Raw genomic sequence first — 19,503 nt, 5'->3', positions numbered from 1 at the left:
TGCAATATGATTATTATGTGTATTATTTTTATATATATATGTAAACTTCTATGTATAAGGTATGTGTGTCAATAAAGTTAAAGATAAATTGAATGTACAACACGTCTTGTGAATCTCACTTTTGTTCTTTTTCATTGTGCAAACGAATAATTTTATTGATTAAATAGATATAGGTGATAAATATATAAGTATTATTATGCATATTATGCTTATAAGCGAAACACACAGCTGCAGCTGATCCGCCGATTAGTGTTAGTGTAAGTTCATTAAGTTGCATTCATTGTAAAATATGCTGAAAACTCTACTGCTGTATTCTTGAATTTAACTAGAGCTGGTAGCAGTCGTGGTGGGCAGCGTGGCGAGCACCTCCTCGATAAAGCTGTCCGGCTGCTCAATCAGATTTAGTAAACCTGCAAAGAAATAGAAACAGTATTAATAATGATTATAGGAAGATGTTTGTAGATGACATTATATAGATATGAAATAAATGTATATAGGGATGGATAAATATGAATCATTACGAATTACAGATATAGTTGGAAATAAATGAATATAAAAAGTAGTAGCTGAATGTATATGTAGTTCATAATATGAACTATTAATTGATTATAATTGGATATATATAAATATCAATGGGAAAAATGATGGATGTATAGAAGCGTATTATCTAATGATCGTACCTGCTACATCGCAGAACTCTGCAAAGGAGGTGCAGGGCAAAAACTCATCCGTTAACGTCTGCAGAATGCTGTCCGTGGACTTGAGCATGGCCTCGTCATTCTTGCGTATGTACTCAAACAGCGATGCCTGCCAATCCTCCTCCTTGGGCGTGCTGACGGTTTTGAACAGCGTGTTGTAGATCATATCGATGAGCGACCACATCATAAGGAACGGCTTATACACTGCATACTCCTTGGCCTGACGATCTGACGGCGCTAGCAGCGCCTTGCACAGCACAGACGGTGACACATGACGCGCTTGGGCCACTGCCACGAGACGCTTCAGATGCGCCAGCTTATGTTTGTTCCACATCTCGCGACTGTGCAGTGACAGCGAAATGGTCAGCTGGTACAGTGGTCCATCGACCTCGTAGCCACACTCCAGCCATTTTTCGCTGGGTGCTGCAGTTAGATAATTGAGCAGAGTTTTGCTGTCCCTTGCCGCAGAGCGTGAGGAGAGCAGCAAGTAGACCGCATAGAAGAGCAGGTAGGGCACAAAGTGCATATTGGATTGTGGGCCACCGCCGCCAGCATCATCGTGGAAGCTACGCTCCCAGGCGAATCGCACCAGCAGCAGCTTCAGATCGTGTATGCTGCTCGTATACGAGATGTCGCAACGCTGGGTACTCTCCTGCATGTAGCTGCTGTGGCGGGTCATGCAACCGGAGAAGGCGGCCTCACCAACAGCTGGTCCCCACAGTGGCAGCAGCCCATTGCACCGAGTGTTGGCATTCTGCAGGCTGGCACGATCCCATTCATCGCGGCCACGTGTCAAGCGTATGGCCGAGGTGTGACAATCCACGTGCACGACATTAAAGTGGGTAACAGTGGTGTAGCCAATGGTCTTCCGTGACTTTAGCTCAAATTCCTCAACATTGCAGCGCTTGGTGAACGTGTAGATGCCCAGCACCTTCTCAGGCTGGCAGGAATAGCCTTCGCGGCAGATGAAGCACGTCAGGCCCGTCTCGTCGCGCAGCTTTTCGATTTTCTGCAATATTGATCCCTTGGCTGTCACCTGTCCCTTCTCGTTGGTGCGCATACCGAGCGCATCCAGTTGCTTCTCTCGCGTCGCCATCGCCAGTCGCTTCTTCTCGGCGCGCGTAAAGTCGCGCACCTGTTGAACACGCGATGCCGTCGCCGCATCGGTGCTGAGTGCCTCTAGCAGATTCTCGGCCAAACTGCCGACATGCTCGTCGCTCGACACCTGCTCCAGTCGATGTATGATGGGTATAATGTCTTTGCTGATGGCCAGCTGTGTGGCCTCGTGATGATTGGCGAGGCCGGTGAGGAAGCGCAAGATGTACTTCAAGCTGGGTCGCGATATAAACTCCTTTAGCTCATCCGAGTCCGTTCGCAGCAGCGTTGGTTTCACACATGGCGCATGCTCCATGATGTAGGCGAGTGCACGCTCCACTATGCCCAGGCTAACGATGTAATCCTTAAGGGTGCCGCCAATGCAATTGTGCTCAATCTGATTGGTGAGCACGCAGAACAGTTCCAGCTTGAATTCCTCCTCAGTGGTGCGCTCAGTATCAAAGCGGTTGAAGTCAAGTGTGTGCTAAACAAAAAGAAAATTAGTAAGTACAGCGGCAGAGGGAAACTCTCATATGAATCTCACCTTAAAGTGTTCGCAGAGCAGCGCCATCTTGACCTCATTGCCATAGACAAGCGCAGCCAACACACGAATGAGATGCCGCAACACCGATGGATTGTTGCGCACATTGGGACAATCGGTGCAGGAGATCAACGCACTGACATACTCGGGACCACCAAAAGTGAGCGAGAACTGCAAAAACGAGTCAAGCGTATCGCTGGCGGCCTTTGAAAGTATGGTTTCCATGATTTCGAGTAACTGCTCCGTAACAGCCGATTGAATGGAATCATTCTCTGATTGCAGGCACATCTGCAGCACCTTAAGCAGCGTATTGATGGCGCCCACTTCGGGCTGGCAGAGCACCTCCTGACAGCGTCGCACCTTGACACAGATGAGGAATAACTTGAGCAGCACCTGAATGAGTTCACGTTGTCGCGAGATGCGCTGCAAGCTGCCAATGCGCTCCAGCATCACGCGCAGTCCATTGCAATCGGCCAGCACATTGGCCATGCGATACAGCTGCTCGGTGTCCACTTGCTCTTGGCTCTTGTTATTGAGTGTCTCCACAAATTCTTCGGTGGCATCGCCGAGCAAACCACGCATGCGATAAACAATGCGCATGGCATCCCGATCGCCGCCTTCGGCCAGCCAAACCTTCTTGTACACATCCTTCACAGGCAGATCGAGGCTAATTATCTTGTTGTTGACCAGCAGCTCCATGCCGTTGTCATCCTCCAGTAGTGCAATCAGCTCGCAATCTGTGCAGATTTTGTTCTTCACATCGCGCATTAGCGGTCCCAAGCCCACCTCGCTGGATGGATATGGATTGCCGAGCATACGGCCTTGCAAAAAGTCCTCCTGCTGTGGATCCTTCTCCAGTGTCATGTAGAATTCGCTCTCGTCGTGCTCCTCGGGATGGATGATCGAGTAGAGACGCTCGAAGATAAACACGGGCGTTTTGATGTCATTCATGCGTGTCTTCTCCACCGTATCGATGAGAATCTCCATAAAGGCACGAGTCTCCTCCTCTGTGCCGCTGGTCATCTCCTCCAGCATCTCCAGCAGTTTCTCCTGCGCATCATCGATCAGACGAGTACGTTGCACCACCAGACTACGCAATGCCAGATAGCTTTCCAGCACTGGACCCAGCAGACGCGTCTTGTAGGTGCGTCGTATGTTGGGACATTCAAGGAACAGCCACAAGAGCTCCACATACTGGCGCAAGGCATAGCCCAGCGATAGGTCCGATGAGAGCGAGTGCTCTTCCATGCGATGTATTTTAGTTATCTCCACAGCGAGCAATTGGGAAATATCGTTAAGCACGCCGCGCAGCACAAGATACTGCAGCCAAGGTGTCTCTGTGGCCACGGTGCGATAGAGCGTAAGGAACTCGGCACTTGCCTCTCCAGCTTCGCCCACATGCTTCAGGAAGCCGGTGAGCATGTTTAATGCTTGCTGCTTGCGTTCACTGGTGCGACAAAGGCCGCTGAGCAGCGAGCACGCCAACTGGCGGCCAAACCGCGAGTTGGCATTGAAGAGCAACGGTTGTATCCACTTGGCATTGAACACCAGGGGCTTGATCACCTTCTCCTTATCGAGCACACGCTGGCGCCAACGCAGTCCATACTTTTCCGACAAGAAGGCAGCACGCACATCGCCACGTCGCTTAGTTGTATCGCCTGCTGACGTTGCCTGCTGCTTGCTGGCGCGTTGCTTGCCCTCCTGTCGATGCTGGTTGCCCTTGCTGCTAGTGGTTGTGGTCGGCATGCGACTACTCCAAGCACTGTACTCGTGATTGCGATCTGAATTGAGCCAGGCACGATAATCAATGGTGTTGCCTTCAAGCAGCTTAATGCTGCACATTTCAGTGGGCGATTGTTGTGCTTGCTGTTGTTGCTGCTGTGGTTGCTGCGATTGTTGTTGCTGTTGATTGTTGTTGTTCTTGCTGGCGCTGTTGGGCAGCGCAGGACAAATCAGATTCTGCATGATGCGCAGACAAGGATGCAGCACCGAAGTAACTGGGCCACGTGGTAGACTATCGAAAATATAGAAAATTAACATTTGCCAGGCAATCAGTTGTAAAATGTTTTCCTCAACTCACCGACAGTTGCTGATGAACAGCTCAAAGATGACCTTCAGCTTGTACTCCCAGCACACATCGTCCTGGCCGAGCAGCACCTCAAGCAGCGTCATCTCCTGATGCACAGCCGCCTCCAAACTAATCAACGGTATGGATCCCATCAACGCGTTCTTCACACGCGCAGTGACCAACTGCAGCAGATGCATACAGGCCTCGGCATTGTCCTTGGTGAGCACCACTAGCAAATTCCGCACCTCCTCTTGAATCTGCGGTGTGCCGCGTCGCAAATTGTGCTCGGCCAGCTCACTAACCAGCCCCTGGCTGTAGAGACCCACACGACAGTCATAGTTGTATGCCATAGCACGCAGCAGCGTCAAGCATTGTTCTGTGGATGCCAAGGCACAGCCATAGCAGCGATTCGTTGTGTGACTCACCTCAGCGCCAGAGGGAAGCGTTGCAGCTGGCTGATCCTGTTGCTGGCGATCATATGCAACCAATTCACTGCAGAAAATATCACAATTATAATCGATCTTTAACCGTTAAGTCAAGTTTCTCTCTCACCTGCGACACGCCTTCACCTTCTGCACAATCTTACTGAGCTCCTCGAAGCTAGTGCGTGACTCGACGCAATATTTCTGCGCCAGCAGCTGGATGATTTTGTTCACCTGCGATGTGCTGTGTACACTGCCCATGTTGTCCTCCACCAAACGATCGCTGCTGCGATGCTCAGCCACCTTCTGTATGAGCAGTTCCAGCATTTGTTTGTTGGTCAACAGCTGGCGATAGATGCGATCCGCCCGTTCCAACGAACTGTGTATCAACTGTACCGTCTTGGCGCGATCCTCCGCGGACTCAATTGGATCCACAGCGCAACAAACACGCGCATACATGCTGAAATCGAACTTGGCATATTTACAGAAGCCGCAGGCGTGGCACAAGAACGGATCCTTCTCGTCATAATTGATGGCTCGACACTTGTGGCACTGGAACACGTTCTCGCCACAATTGCCACAAACTCCGGGATACGCGGGCACCGCTGCACTGCAGCGTGGACACTGAAGATTCTCGCTGGAACCGCTAACAGTCTCGTAGAAGTCGGCGAATTCAATCATCAGATTGCAGGCTGTTATGGGCAGCGGAAAATCAATCTTCAACTCGGTCTGTCCCGACTGCAGGGACACGGAACGCGCCTTGTGCCACAGCGCCGGTCGGTTCTTGAGCTCGACTACAGCCTGAACGCTGCGATTATTGTAGTAGACATTGATGGTGCGCACCATTTTGGTGCGTTTGAGATCCGCAATGCGCACAATCAGTTTGGAGATGGTGTGGCATTGGACCAGCTTGTAGATCATTGTGGTTGTCGTATACTTTGAGTCCGATTTAACCGAAGGCAGCTTGATGTTGGCCATTGGCACCTCGGGATTATTGCACACCAGACACGGTTCCGATTCTAGGTAATAACCATTTACCTGGGTAAACAAAATAACGTTTTATGTTTCACTGTTCAAAATTCTATTTAATAACTAGACTCACCTGCAGTATGGACTCTAAAGTTGTATAGATGGGCGCATTGGGATGCTTGCAGAGCAGCTCGTTCTGCTGACGCAACACATCGACAGCACGCGACACGAACTCTGGCAGTCGCTCCGTAATGCTGCGGGTGCTCAGCGTCAAATAACCCAACAGATCAACAAATTGCGCAGTGCGACGTCCATAGCTCGGTACCAGCGGCCACAGATTCCAGAAGATGGTGAGCAGTTTCTCACGCTGCCGCTCGTTGGCATGCTCGAAGAGACCCGTCATAAACGAATGCGCCTGCCAGCGCAGCTGACTCACATTGTTCTCGAGTAAAAAGATGCGCACAAAGCGTATGATGAGGGCATCGCTGGCATAGCGGAAGATCTGATGCACAAATGTGCTGCACTGTGCCGGGTCGAATTTGGAGTAGTAGGCGGTGTCAGTGTCCTCGCTCTTCTCGCGCTCTCCGCGCAACTTGCTGCTCGTCGACGGCTGTGCCACCTGTTGCTGCTGTTGTTGTTGCAGCTGTTGTTGCTGCTGCTGCTTGACGCCAGCTGCCAGAGGCAATGGCATATTGCAGACGGCGGATTGCAAGAGTTGTATGATTATGGGAGAGACGCCATCGTCCAGCTGATAGCAGGCAATCTCCATGAGCATGGCGAGTGCATCCTCATGCACCACGCAGAACTTTTGCCAGTTGCCCGTGCGCATCTGGCTAATCTCCTGGCAGGTGCGCAGATGCTCCGTGAGCTCAACCAATGCATCGTAGCTCAGCAGCGGCGGATTGACATTGTAAGGAGCGCCATTCTGTAAAAGTTCACAAGGGGAATTAGCAAAGAATGGATGAATTATCAATTAAGATTAGTTCTCACCTTGCTGCTGACAATATTGCAGACACGTTTCACCACACGGAAGTGTGCATCGAGCGAATGCCCATCGCGATACATGCGGAACTTCTCCTTGCTGCCGCAAATGTACATGAGCAGCTTGCGTACTTGGCGACGCAGTAATGCATTCAGATTGAGCATCATGTATTCGCAGAGCGTGAAAGTCATTGCCTCACAGAAGCCACTGTCATAGTTATCCGGATGTGCGCTGCTCAATCGCAATATCTGATATGGCAGACGCACAATGATCTCGGTGAGCAGCGCGTCATACGACTCAAAGATGTCGGGATAGTTCTTCAAATAGTTGTGCGGTATGAGTATCGATATGTCTGGTTTGGGGCCGTGTTTAATTGGCTTCAGCAACTGTCCTGCGTTGCCATTGTTCGCCCCATTGCCTGCAGCTGGCTGGGCACCGCTGACGCCGCCAGCAGCATAAGGATCGCCGAGCACTTGCTTCCAGTGCACGAGCAGCGTGTTGAGCGCCTCCAAGGCATAAACAAAAGCTCCACTCTTGCTCAGCACATTCGCTGTGGTGCTGGCCACAAAGGAGCTGTTGTCCTTGAACTGATGCGGGGGCGATGTGGTGCCCGTCTGCTTTGACTTTGTCTTGCCCATCATGACGCCAAAGAGCGAGAGTAGCGCAAGACGCACTTCGTTGCCTGGGCACTTGGTTTCCATCTATAAGTAATTGGTAATTAATTGAGTTGCTTTAAATGGGAGCTATCATGCATTTTTTACCTTGGTGGCTGCCCCTCGCTTGCCAATCTCTACGTACTCGACTAGAGCGGCCAACAAATCCTGCAGCACTTGCTGATCACGCTCATTGTTGCCATTGAGATCCGTGGTTAGCATCAGTATAACTTGTATGAGTGGTATGGCCTGTAATCCATTGCACAGATCAAAGGTGCCCAGATGCTCGATGATGCTTTCCAGCACGGCAATTCTGTAAACACAGATTAGTAAAACATCTCTTTAGAAACGACTTCCAAACTCACCTTAGATCATGTAACTTGCTAAGCTTCTCGTCCTCGTTGATCTCGTTATCCTCGCTGCTGCTCATGGCGCTCAATGCAGCCACGCAGCTGCCACTCGGACCTGGCTGCTCAGCATCCTGATCCTTGCCCTGGCGCGGCGGCGATGCATTCGCATGATCCCCAAAGTTGCTGCTGCGAGCTGAGGTGCCGCCAATGCTCTCCACACCGCTGCCGCCGCTCTCGGAGCCTCCGCTGCCAGCGGGTTCAGCGGGCGACGTGCGCAACGTGGAACCATCGGTGGCTACGTTGGAGCCCTCATCATCATCCGAGCCAGCTGTGTCGCCACTAACCGCACCCGGTGCAGCCGCGGCACCTAAACGTATGCGGGCCAAATTCACTAATGCCTGTTGCACAGATTGTGGCACATTCGGATCACCGGCACTCTCCTGCAGACTGACGGCAATGGCAAAGTCCATGATGGCATCATCATCCGCATCCTCGGGCAGTCCAAGCAGCCGGGGGAAGCCAAAGCCCATGAAACTCAAACGCTGCTGTTGCTGTTGTCCGCCAGCCGCATCTCCTTCGAGCAGCGCATTGGCATCCGCTCCAGCATTGCCACCAGCAACAGCCACAGCGGCGGCATCCACAGCCGCAGCAGCTGCTTCCTCAATGATGTCGCTGGCTGCCTGGGAGGCAGCACCTTGAAGTGCACTCAAATTGCTGCTGCTGATGGCGGACGTCGAAGGTGTGGGCGTCGAGCAAGCTGGTGGCGTGGTGACCACGGCGGGCTTGCGTCGCTTCATGCGCGGACTGAGCAGCAAGATGAGCGCCTCCTTGGCGCTGTGGCTTATCACACTGGCGTCGTGCTTTAGCAATCCAATAAAGTATTTGGTCATGCGACCCACTTGACTGGCATCAGCCAGCGCAAAGCCATACATAATCTCCACTAGACAGTGCACAATGGTCTCAGCCTGGCACAGACCGCGTCGTACAATATTCGTGGGTTCATCCAGTCCAGGTGTGACCTTGTGCAGTTCCAGCACAATGGCCATTAGTGACGGCACAATATCATAGTTGCATTCGGCACAGATCTTCGCCAGCGATTGAGGACGTGCATTGGCCACTCCGCGGACCAGCAGAATCAAGCGATAAAAGGCCTCTGGGTCAATGTCTTGCAATGTGTCGAGCTGTGCGAGTTTCGGTTGCATGGCCTGCAGCTCGCCGTGCACAAACTGCAGCAACACACCATCCTTGTAGCTGTGATAGGAGCTGCGACTGCCGTAGAGCGTGGCCAGCACGTAGCGTGCTTGGGTCTGCACAGGATTTGGTGTGGGCAACAATAACAATGCACTCGCTGTCTTCACCGCCTTTTGGCGCATTGCACTGGCAACGGCGCCTCCGTTGCCGAGCAGATGCAGCGCACAATCGAGCACCTCCAGCAGATGTGTGCACATCCTATCCAGCTGTGTGATGCAATTGAAGCCCTCGCCAAAGTTGGCTGCACTCGCTGGCGATGCAATCGCTGTGGCCGCATTGGTGCCAACACCTCCGCTGGCTGCGGGCAACTCTTCGCTATCGTCGGGCCAACCCACGAGCTCCTTTGACTTGCCGTACACCTCAATGCAGTCGAGCAACGTCACATGCTCCGGATCCTGTGACTTGGCAAAGCACACCTTGAGCAGCTTGTCAGACTGCAGCATTTCCTCACGCGTCAGCGGTATATCAAACCAGCGAGCACGTCGCACAGGCGTTGGAATCGTGCGTCCTAGAATACTCACCGATTGCGGCGCACGCTGGGGATCCTGGGTGCCCAGGAGGACACGTATGCCGACCATCACAACGTTGGGATCGCTGTTGAGCACCTCGAGGGTGAAGCCATTCGCTCGCGCACTAGCCACAAACATCCCCGTGGAGAAGAGCCGTGTCTTGAGCTTCTGCTTGTTGTAGATCTGCAGCAAATCGTTGCCACCGAACTCAACATCCGCTAGCATGTTGCAGTGCTCGAAGAAATCAATGGGAAAGACAGGCACACCGCCCGAAGTCAGTTGTTTCTGCTGTCCGCCTGCGGATTTACGTGGCAGCTTGTTGGGCTTCGATTTGGGACTGTTTGCCGTTGTAGTACTTCCGCTCTTGGTCAGCAGTGTGGCTGAGTACAGTTGATTGCCCAGCGGTTGCACCCGCGGTGACAGCCAGAAGCTCGTGTGCTCCGGCTGGGCAGAGAAGATGCGCAGACTGCCATCCTCGCATAGCAGCAGCAGGGTTGTCTTCTCGGTGCCTGCCACCGAGTGGCGTATGCCCACCACGTCCATGATGCGCGACTTGGCCGACTGTGCCTTGATCTCCTGCATGTAGATCAGCTCTGGCGTCAGCATCAATATGATCGGATTGTTTGAGGTCTGCATGTTGGCATAGATCAAGCCAGGATGCCCCGCTACCTCGGTCCACTGCACCAAAGGTTGCAAAGGTCCCTTCGAAGAGGACTTGCTCACAGCAGAGTTTGTGTCCAGATGGTAGATGCCTTTAACACCTTGATTGACATTGGTTAGTGGCGAGACAAAGCTACGTCCGCTGGCATAACTGTAGAAGAGCAACTGCAGTGCATGCGAGTAGTAAATGGAGACGCCTCCGCCGCCCACCTGTCCATTGACATCCTTGATGTGATGATGGCTCAGCTCCAGCGTATTTGTCACATAGAAATCACCATGCACGGCCAGACTCTGTTCGTCCAGCGCCTGATAATAGATGTAACCGCTGCTGGCAAACGTCAGCATATAATAAGCGCCCTCCTGGTAGATGAATGTGCAATCCCTGATCTTGCCCACAGCGACCAGATAATAGTACTTGGGGCTGTACGTATCCACAGCCAAATCATAAATCTTGACATAATCCGAGGTGACCAAGGCGAGCAACGTTTGCGAGCCCGGCAACCACACAGCCTTCTTGATGTAGTTGCCATTGTCCAGCTGCGGAGTGACCACAATGTGTTCGTTGGTGCTGCCGCTGCTGGAGAAGGTCAGCACATGACATTCCTTGAGTCCGCACACGGCAAGACAGTCCTCATTGCATGGGTTGGCGGCCAGCGACAGCACAGTGCAAGCGATGGGCGCCGAGCTGAGCTGGGTGAGGGTCAATTTGCGCTTGGAGGCATCCGCCTGCTTCAGTAGTGCTGACAACTGCAATATGGTCACCTTGCCCTTCTCATGCGACACGGCCAGCTGCTGACGCCGGCCATGCGGCGACGATAGACAGCAGAAGGCCACACGACGCACCACACCCGATGAAATCAAGTGCTTGATGGTTTGCCCCTGATCGCCAGAGTAATTCATGCGCACATTCTCAAAAGCGCCCTCCTGTGAGCCGAGTGTGGCAAACATCAATTGATCTGTGACCTGGAAACTTTGATCCAGTTGATGCAGTCGCTCCAAAGCGGCCGTGGCACGCTTGTGACAGCCGACAATGGAGTAGAGCGTGCAATTTTCGCGTATCGATGGCAGCAATACATCGAAATACTCCAAGATGCAGCGCACAACGAGCAGCCATTGATCCGGATGCTGCAGTGCATCACGATGCGGTTCCAACAACTTGCCAAGCAGCGCAATGCGCTCGTTACTTAATGAATCCTTGCGCAGTTGTGTCTGCGGCATCGAACGCTTCTTGCCCGCCGCCAAAAGACTCATGTGAGCAGCAACGTAGCCATCTCGCGAATCACAGCCACTTGTGGGCAGACGACGGCTCAGCGCCTGACACGAACCATCCTCCTTGGCGCCGCAGTCGCAAAAGAAGTTGCCATACTTGGCGTAGCTGACGTCATGCCCCTTGTGGCAGACACGTGCACAAACGGAGCACACACCAACCGTGTTAATCATGTTGCAAGTGTGACAATGATACCAATGCTGATTCATGAACTCCTTTTGCGTTTGCGAGAACGTGCAGAGCTTATTGTTCAGCGTATCCTCATCGGAGTCATCGAGCAGCGAATCCTGCTCCTGCTGCTCATCGGCCAACTCATCGAACAGCTCGTCAATGTCCAGCTGCAGCTCATCATCCCACGGCGGCATATGCTGGCGACTGCCACGATAACCGATGCCCTGCAACAATTCGCTCAGATATTTGAGTAGTGCACTCACATTCTCGGCGTGACGCAGTTGCTTGTCCGGCAGCTGCAGCTTAGCCAGTTCCAGCCACAGCAAAGTGGTGTTGAAGAGCGCCACATGACCGCGTGCTGGCGCCGCATCTGCCAGTGTAATCATTATCTGCAGCACATCCGCAAAGTCGCAACCATCTTGTGGCGGCGTAATCAATGTTTGTCCCAGTTGCAGCAGCGCTTGGAAGAGTGGCGCAGCCAATTGGGCAGCCGCTGGTTGATCGCGCACCAACGACTTGATGAAACTTAAAAGCAGCGCACCATTGCGATGTGTTGTCGCTGTGTTTGCTTGTTGGTCGCAGGCCTGCGATGAATCCTCCTCCGATTGATTATTGGGCTGATTGGCGGCCTGCCAAAGACTCAAGATTTGCGATGTATTTGGCGCTGGATTTCCTGCGCAATCATAATCAATGTCCATGGCATCCAGTTGATCAGAGATGCTAGGCATGGCCGAAACTGTGGCCATATTCGTGGGTGTCTGGGCATTACTGCTCGAGCTGCTCGACGGTTGCATAACGCTGGTCAACAGCTTGCATGACGCTTCACAGCTGCTGCTGTTGGCCGCAGCATTTACCACATTTGGGCCGTAGATAATGTGCGCCAGCCAGAGTTTCAAACGTGCCACATCCACGGTGCCCAGCTCTGCGAAGCACTCGACCAACTCCTCGTGCTGGAAGTGTGCATCCGGCTGAGAGGATTGCTCAAACAAACGCTCCACAAACTGCAGCATTTTGTGGGCATAACTCAATGGCAGCGTGGTGCCCGTGAAACTGAGCAACAAAGTCGTCAGGCTGCCAGCGCGCTGCTCCTTAAAGAATTGACGCATTGCCTGCACAGCAGTTGGGACATCGAGCATCTTGATCATGGTCTTCAGTACCGCAAAGAGCATCAATTCGTTAAACAGCGCTCGCTGTTCCTGCTGCTCTCCAGCTGTGATTGTCGTTGTTGGTTGTCGCAACTCCGCGGCAAAGTCGATTAGCATGTGATAACAGTGACCAATCATGTGCTCAAAGAGCAGCTGTTTATGTGCCTCGTTGGTCAGTCCATGGAGCATTTCACGCAGACATTGTTCGCTCTGGCTTTGCAGATAATCGGTACGCATGTCCATCATGGAAGCAATGAGCAGCGGTTTTAATTGCGATTCCACCTCGCCAATTGCTGTGCAGAACGGCAGCAACAGCTCCAGCAGGTGAAGTATAGACTTTAGGCAATGCTTTAGAGTGTGTAACGTTGAATATGTTGTGGATTTTGTCAACTCTGTAATGTGTGCATCGATAACATTGAGTGTATATGGCTCAACGGGATGTTGTTTGCCATTGAAGGCATCATCGTTGACCAGCAAGCATTTGGGCCACTCGTTGGCAATCAGCTGTTTATCCTCGTTGGGCAACAGCTTCAAGAATGCGGCATGCAACTCCAGCATTATAGCTGGCTTATCACTCACCACCGGCACAATCAAATTGAGCGCCTGTTCTGGCGTTGTACTCGACAGCTGCTTTAACATCTGGGCGCGCACAATGTTCGAGATGAGTGTGTACGAGTCCATCAACTTCATTAGCAATTCATTGCTTAACTGGGTGCGTTCCAGCAACTCTCCGGGTGTCAATATGCTGTCCTCGGTCAGCTTGGATTGCGGATCATCGATGGACTCGCTGGAGGAATAAACCTCTGGATCATTGGCAGCACTGGAACTGTCGCGTTCCCGGCTCTCCGAAGTGATGCTTTCGCTGTCACTTTCCTTGCGCTGCAGCTTGTAGCCCTCCTTGTCCGCCCAGGCCACAGCTTGCATGTGCGCGACCAGCGCATCAAACAGTATGAGATCCGATAGACGAGGATTGGAGGCTGCTAAAAATAAAGTTTATTAAATTGTTGCTTTCCTCGATTGTTGTAGTGTATATATTGTAAACCTACCTTTGTTCAGCAGCTTGTTGAAAGCCTCTACGCCCAGCGATGTCTGCTTGAGACTGTAGCGAATATCAGCGGCGCGATCTCCGACCTGACCCCACAGCGACTCCGCGTACTGCGTGTACATGCCCTGCTTGATTAGACTGTTGACCACTAGATAGTGTGAGTTGGCCAATGGGCAACGAATGCTCCAAATAAGCGAGTGCAAATTGGGCGCACGCTCGCTCTTCAGCGATTCCACATGCGACGTGGATGGGGGCAGACCCAACAGTAGTTTCCAGGCCACGCTGAAGCAATACTGCATGGCGCACAGATTGTGCAGATTATCCTTGTCTCTGGCATGCGCCGACATATCCGTAATGGCCAGTATATCAATCAAAGCATCCACTAGCAGCGGATACTTGAGTTTATCCGGTGTGCACAGGATGAAGTTCCAGGCTAGGCCATCCAGCTTGAATTCCTGCGACCAATGCGGTTTCGACGGATCCGTGGTGACCAATGAGTAAAAAGTGGGGCGAATGTCTGCGAGAATAATGGGGGAATTTAGGAAAACATAATAAAAATGTGTATAAAATTCAACTAAATGTATCTATATATAAAAATATACTTATATGTATGAAGACTACCACTTTACAATTATACAAAATTTTCTTAATACGCACTTGAATTGTAATCGCCTGCAGGTGACTTGCGGAATTTCTCCTCAATGTCCTGGCGACAATACGAAGTCAGTTTGGTACGACTGTTCAGCAGATCCGTAATCTTTTGCGTATCCGGCATGCTGCTGACGCTAAACAGATTCCATCGCACCTGATCGAGCAACTCGGGTGGTGCATTGTACAGATGCTTCATGAGATACTCCAAGAAGAGCAACAACCGCGACAGCAGCATCATCTGGCTGTTGCGAACTGTGCGATCCGCGCCGATGCTACGACAAACATCAGCACAACGAATAACTCCGCCAGCTGTTAACAACAATATGGATTTCTTCTGCATCAAGTTAAGCGAATGGAAGAGGAATAATAACAGCTGGGCGTGCTCAATATTGAGATCCTCAAAGTCCGTATCGCTGGCCGACGACGATGTCGAGCAAACGCCCTCAACAAGCGTGTTGATCAAACGATGCCAAACCGACAAGCAAGCCGCCTCCTTTTCCTGCGTGGGCTTCAATAATAAAATTTGCACGAGCACCGATAACGTGCTGGGATAGACTTGTAGTGGCCAGCTATTGGTATCGGTGGACCACGGGGAGATCGACAAATGCTGCAAGAGATTCGATTGCAGCTGCTCCGACAGCAGCGATGTCGAGATCAAATTGTGTATATAGCGTCCAGCGGCGCCTGAGAAACGTATCATGGCTGTCTGCCAATTGGAGCAGTTAGCCTCGCCGCCTGCACCGCCAGTGTTGCCTCCACCACTCTCCTGGCGCATAACATCGCGATCAAAGTCCTTGATAATGTTGGCCATCAGCAGCATCTGCTGATCACTGACGCCCGCCTTCACATAGCGTTGCATGTAAGCATGACGATTGGCCAGAAACTGATCGAGGAAACAAAATATATCCGCTGCTAGATCCAAGTACTCATGTGGTTCATCTAATTTTGGCACCAATGCCGACTTCTGATCACCGTTGCGCTCCTGCGCACAGTTGTTGGCATTATCATCGTGTGTTTCCGGCGACAATGTCTCCTTGAACCAATGTCCCAAGTAGCTTTCGCTGTCATCCTCCTCCGAATTGTCGGAACAGGACAACGAATCGTTGAAGTATGTGGTCGAATCGGAGAAACTAATTGGCTCGCATTCGGTGCGATCTTTGGTATTGGCACGCTTCAACGTGCACGCCTTGCGATATGCCACAGTGGCCAAGAAGGTGAACAATTGATGCAGCGTTGCCGTGTTTAGCACACGCACAATGCGCTGCAAGGCGCTGTAGTTTTGCAGTATATCAAATTGTGCTGGCTCCACATCGAGACCACTGTTAGTGGCACTTGTTGAACTGCCAGCGTTGCAGGCCGCCTCGATTTTTAGATCATCAATCAGCTCGGAAAGCAATTTAATGCTGTGATTGGCAATTGCGGCGTTCAGTTCGCCAAATCCTTGCTGCACCTTGAATAAATTGACTCGTGCAATGGGCGTGCTTGGCGCCGTTGTATCACTTGCTGTTGAGGCTGCTTTGGCAGCTGTACTGCTGCTGCTACTGCCCGAGGCGCCCATGGCACCCTGTATGCCGCTGATGAGCAGCCAGGAGCCGTAGCATAGATGGTTCTGATAGACATGCATGCGTGCCGAGGCCTTAAACATCTCGCCAATGCTCGTGTAAATCTCTAGCGCCTTGTTGACAATGCTGCAAGCTTGCTCTTCGAAATCATCGTGATCCTTACTGCCTCCTGCAGTTGTTTGACTGCTCGATGCAGCTGAAGATGTTGGCTGTTGTTTCTGTGAGCTGCCACTGGCCTGGCTCATGCTCAACACGCTGGCTGCTATCGAAGTCAATACGGCGTTGTACAAGGCTGCAATGCCGCACACCGACAGCTTCTCAATGCGACTCGGAGTCAAAGGTTGCAGCGCAATTAAAGAATGCGCTTGTGCCAATATCGAGAGATCGGTGAGCATGTGCGTCATGGCCGCTTTAACGCTGCTGGCCTCCACTTGGGTCAAAGGCAAATACAACGTCTTGCCACCAACCACAGTTTCCTGGTATTTGGAGCGATACCGATTCAATATGGGTAATGCAACGCCCACATCGAGTAGCGTATCCACACCTTGCTGATCCCGAAAATATTCCACATTGGCTGCCAGCAATTGCTCCTTTCAAAAATTAAATTAGTTGTGGAATCAATTACTTTTGCTTTTATTACTTACGGTGCAATCGCTGATCTCTTCGCTTAGTGGCACCCAGGTCATTTTGCCTGGCTCCAAAGGTGCCAATAGTTGTTGCAATATCACTGAAGAAAGATCAGACCGTGATCGTTTTATCTCAGATTTTGGTGAATCCTTTTCTGAGCCAGCTGCGCCGCTTCCTCCGCTACTGACACCTCCACTGCTGCTGCTGCTCTTGCTGTTGGACTCGGGGTGTTTGGCACTCTTGAGCACCGCAGCGACGCCATTGTAATCGAATTGTGCAGCCCCAGAGCCATTTGCAGCGTGTTCGCGGCCCTCGCATAGCATTTTGAGTGCCACCAGCAACCATTTGATTTCATAGACCGACACTTTTGGAAGGCGGAAAAGTATGAAGCGTATGAGAATTGCGCCCGCATCGTGCAACTGTGCGATTTGCGTCTGGCAGACTGTAAAGAAAGAAAAAACAGATAAATCAAACATTCATCAGAAGTATATACATATATAAAAACAAATAAAACCAAGTTGCCTCCTGAGTCATGCGTAAAATTGCATTCTGATATACCTATCAGTTGAACACCCTCTTAAGCGGATACGTAATCTTAACACACTAGCCGCGAAAAATATTATAGATTGCTGTTATAACCGAACTTCTCTATTGACCAGCACTTTTGCAATAAACTTCGTTATGATGTAATAAAAAATATTCTATTAAACAAATGAAGGGGATCTTGCATATCCGAAGAGTATACCCCAAGAGAGTTTTCACTGTATTTCGTATTGTGGTGTAAAAAATAAAACAAAGTGTATGACAAATTATGGGATGAGGAGAGGAGTCAGGAGGGTTAGAGACTTACTTGACTTGATTTGCATGAGCTTATCGGCCGCCAGAGCCGCAAACGCGGTGTAAAATTGCGTGTAATTGCTTTCGTCATCGAAAAAATCATGTTCACTGTAGAAATAGAAACGCACAAATTAAAGTTTTACACGAAATTCTTTTAGTTTCGTCACTTTTTTGCTGGGTCGCCATATTTAATTTTGCAAGTCACCTTTGCAGGCAGGCAGCCAAGCAGCAGAAAAAAAATTAAATTTTCAACTGCGCCATTTGCGCATTATTTGCAATTGCACTCACCATCTGGTAATCGCTTTTAATATATTGCATATTTCATTTTTATTTAAAGCGCCCGTACGATTTGTTAATAGGGGTTTTACAACCGTACTCCAATCCGTACCTCCGCTGTGCGCCGACATTTTTGTAACTCTGATTTGACGTCGTCCCTTTTTTTCACTTTTCTGCTCTCTTCTTCTTGTTCGACTTCGATTTGCTTTTGCTGCAGCGAAATGTCAACGGTTCGCGTGCTTTAGTATTGGATTTAGCGGCTTGTTTGTTGTGGCGTATTTTCTTTGTTTACGTATATGATGCAAAAATGAACGACAAATAATTTTCAGTGTCGAGTGTTTTGTGTATGGTGTGGACACACCTTACACAAACAGCTGTCTAGTGTTGGTTAACTCTTTGCACAAATTAAATATTTTTGGGTTTACTGGTTTTTTGTAGGAAGGGGATAGTTACTGCAATTAGATAAAATTACAATTCGTACAAAAAATATAGAATTTGTGATTACAATTACGTTAATAAATAGGCGTGGCACACTTTGCTATTGCCGAGTGTTGACATTTTTCCACATTATTATTTTTTTTGCCTCAATGTGGTAGCACTGTTTTTTGCGTCGCATGTGTTGATTTTTGGCAGTTTGTTAGTGGAAGTCGGCGCGTGTATAGTTACTTGCTTGAATTAAAATCAAGATGCAATTCCATTTTAATGCGCCCGATCCAGATACCAGTGTATCAACATTATTTAGTAATCCACATTCGGTTCTACAGCCGCAACAGCCAGCTACATTAATCGAACCAAAAGATGCACAACATGAGATCAAACTGCAGTAAGTGGGCCACATAAATATTGAAAAATATTTTCGTAATTTTTCACTTGTTTTGCTGACAGAAACATTGTGGCCACCTTCTCGGTGAACTGTGAACTGGATCTGCAGACCATCAATTCACGCACTCGAAACTCAGAGTATTCCCCCAAACGCTTCCGAGGTGTCATCATGCGAATGCATTCGCCACGCTGCACTGCATTAATTTTTCGCACTGGTAAAGTGATTTGTACTGGAGCACGCAATGAAGTGGAAGCGGATCTGGGATCACGGAAGTTTGCCCGCATCATTCAGAAGCTGGGCTTTCCTGTGAAGTTCATGGAATATAAATTACAAAACATGGTGGCTACCGTCGATCTGCGTTTTCCCATTCGTCTCGAGAACCTAAATCAGGTGCATGGACAGTTTAGTTCATATGAACCGGAGATGTTTCCGGGGACTCATCTATCGCATGGTCAAACCACGTCTTGTGCTGCTCATCTTTGTCAACGGGAAAATTGTTTTCACTGGTGCCAAGTCACGCAAAGACATCATCGATTGTCTCGAAGCCATTTCACCAATTCTGCTAAGTTTTCGCAAGACGTAAAGCATGTGTTTTGTTTGCATTTTTCGTCGTAGTTTAGCATATCTAGCATTTAATTTACAATTTAAAAATAACGTTGTAAGCTGCAGGGACAAACAAATAAACTTTATGTATATTTAAAAAAAAAAAAACAAATTTTTGTTTTTATTTATCATATTGCCAGTGTCTCCACACTTTTGTGGTGGTATATCTTAGCGAGCTGTGAAAGTTATGGTAACACTGGTTTTTTAAAATTATTTTATTTTGAAATGTAATTTATATAAACATTTCAATTTTATTGAAATGAAACGGCAAGTTTTACGATTCCCACAATAAGTGAAC

The 19,503-nt window shown here is 50.0% G+C and overlaps 2 protein-coding genes across 3 annotated transcripts; one reads left to right on the top strand and one right to left on the bottom strand.

Annotated features, from left to right (window-relative positions):
• Positions 1–115: 115 nt before the first annotated feature.
• On the bottom strand, positions 116–18,213 carry LOC133840646 (protein purity of essence). 2 transcript variants are annotated; one of them, XM_062272597.1, is made up of 14 exons: positions 17,792–18,213; positions 17,517–17,611; positions 16,684–17,108; positions 14,484–16,629; positions 13,828–14,343; positions 7,794–13,761; positions 7,537–7,741; positions 6,784–7,476; positions 5,927–6,718; positions 4,955–5,862; positions 4,415–4,894; positions 2,338–4,348; positions 681–2,277; positions 116–410 (listed from the first exon to the last, which is right to left on the bottom strand). In XM_062272597.1, the coding sequence occupies exons 1-14, from the start codon at positions 17,908–17,910 to the stop codon at positions 322–324; spliced, it is 16,044 nt and encodes a 5,347-aa protein (XP_062128581.1). In that variant the 5' UTR covers positions 17,911–18,213; the 3' UTR covers positions 116–321. The 2 variants fall into 2 exon arrangements, with proteins under 2 accessions (XP_062128581.1, XP_062128589.1); XM_062272605.1 differs by having other exon boundaries at positions 7,794–13,758.
• Positions 18,214–18,356: 143 nt separating this feature from the next.
• LOC133840707 (TBP-related factor) lies at positions 18,357–19,307 on the top strand. Its single transcript, XM_062272689.1, is given in 3 exon segments — positions 18,357–18,602; positions 18,665–19,034; positions 19,036–19,307. Coding segments are annotated over 3 exon segments (657 nt in total). The 5' UTR covers positions 18,357–18,465; the 3' UTR covers positions 19,186–19,307.
• The last annotated feature ends 196 nt before the right edge of the window (positions 19,308–19,503 follow it).

This window comes from Drosophila sulfurigaster, chromosome 2L (genome assembly GCF_023558435.1).
Source record: "Drosophila sulfurigaster albostrigata strain 15112-1811.04 chromosome 2L, ASM2355843v2, whole genome shotgun sequence".
NCBI classification, from domain to species: domain Eukaryota; kingdom Metazoa; phylum Arthropoda; class Insecta; order Diptera; family Drosophilidae; genus Drosophila; species Drosophila sulfurigaster.
Note: the sequence above shows the minus strand (reverse complement) of the source record. Positions and strands in the feature narration are given on the sequence as shown.

Excerpts from the sequence above, each read along its gene's own strand:
- LOC133840646 (XM_062272597.1), bottom strand. The coding sequence starts at position 17,910 with ATGTCGGCGCACAGCGGAGGTACGGATTGGAGTACGGTTGTAAAACCC. Across the intron at positions 17,109-17,516 it reads GCTCATGCAAATCAAGTCAA|TCTGCCAGACGCAAATCGCA; the intron begins GTAAGTCTCTAA and ends CTTTCTTTACAG. Across the intron at positions 7,477-7,536 it reads AGCGAGGGGCAGCCACCAAG|ATGGAAACCAAGTGCCCAGG; the intron begins GTAAAAAATGCA and ends AATTACTTATAG.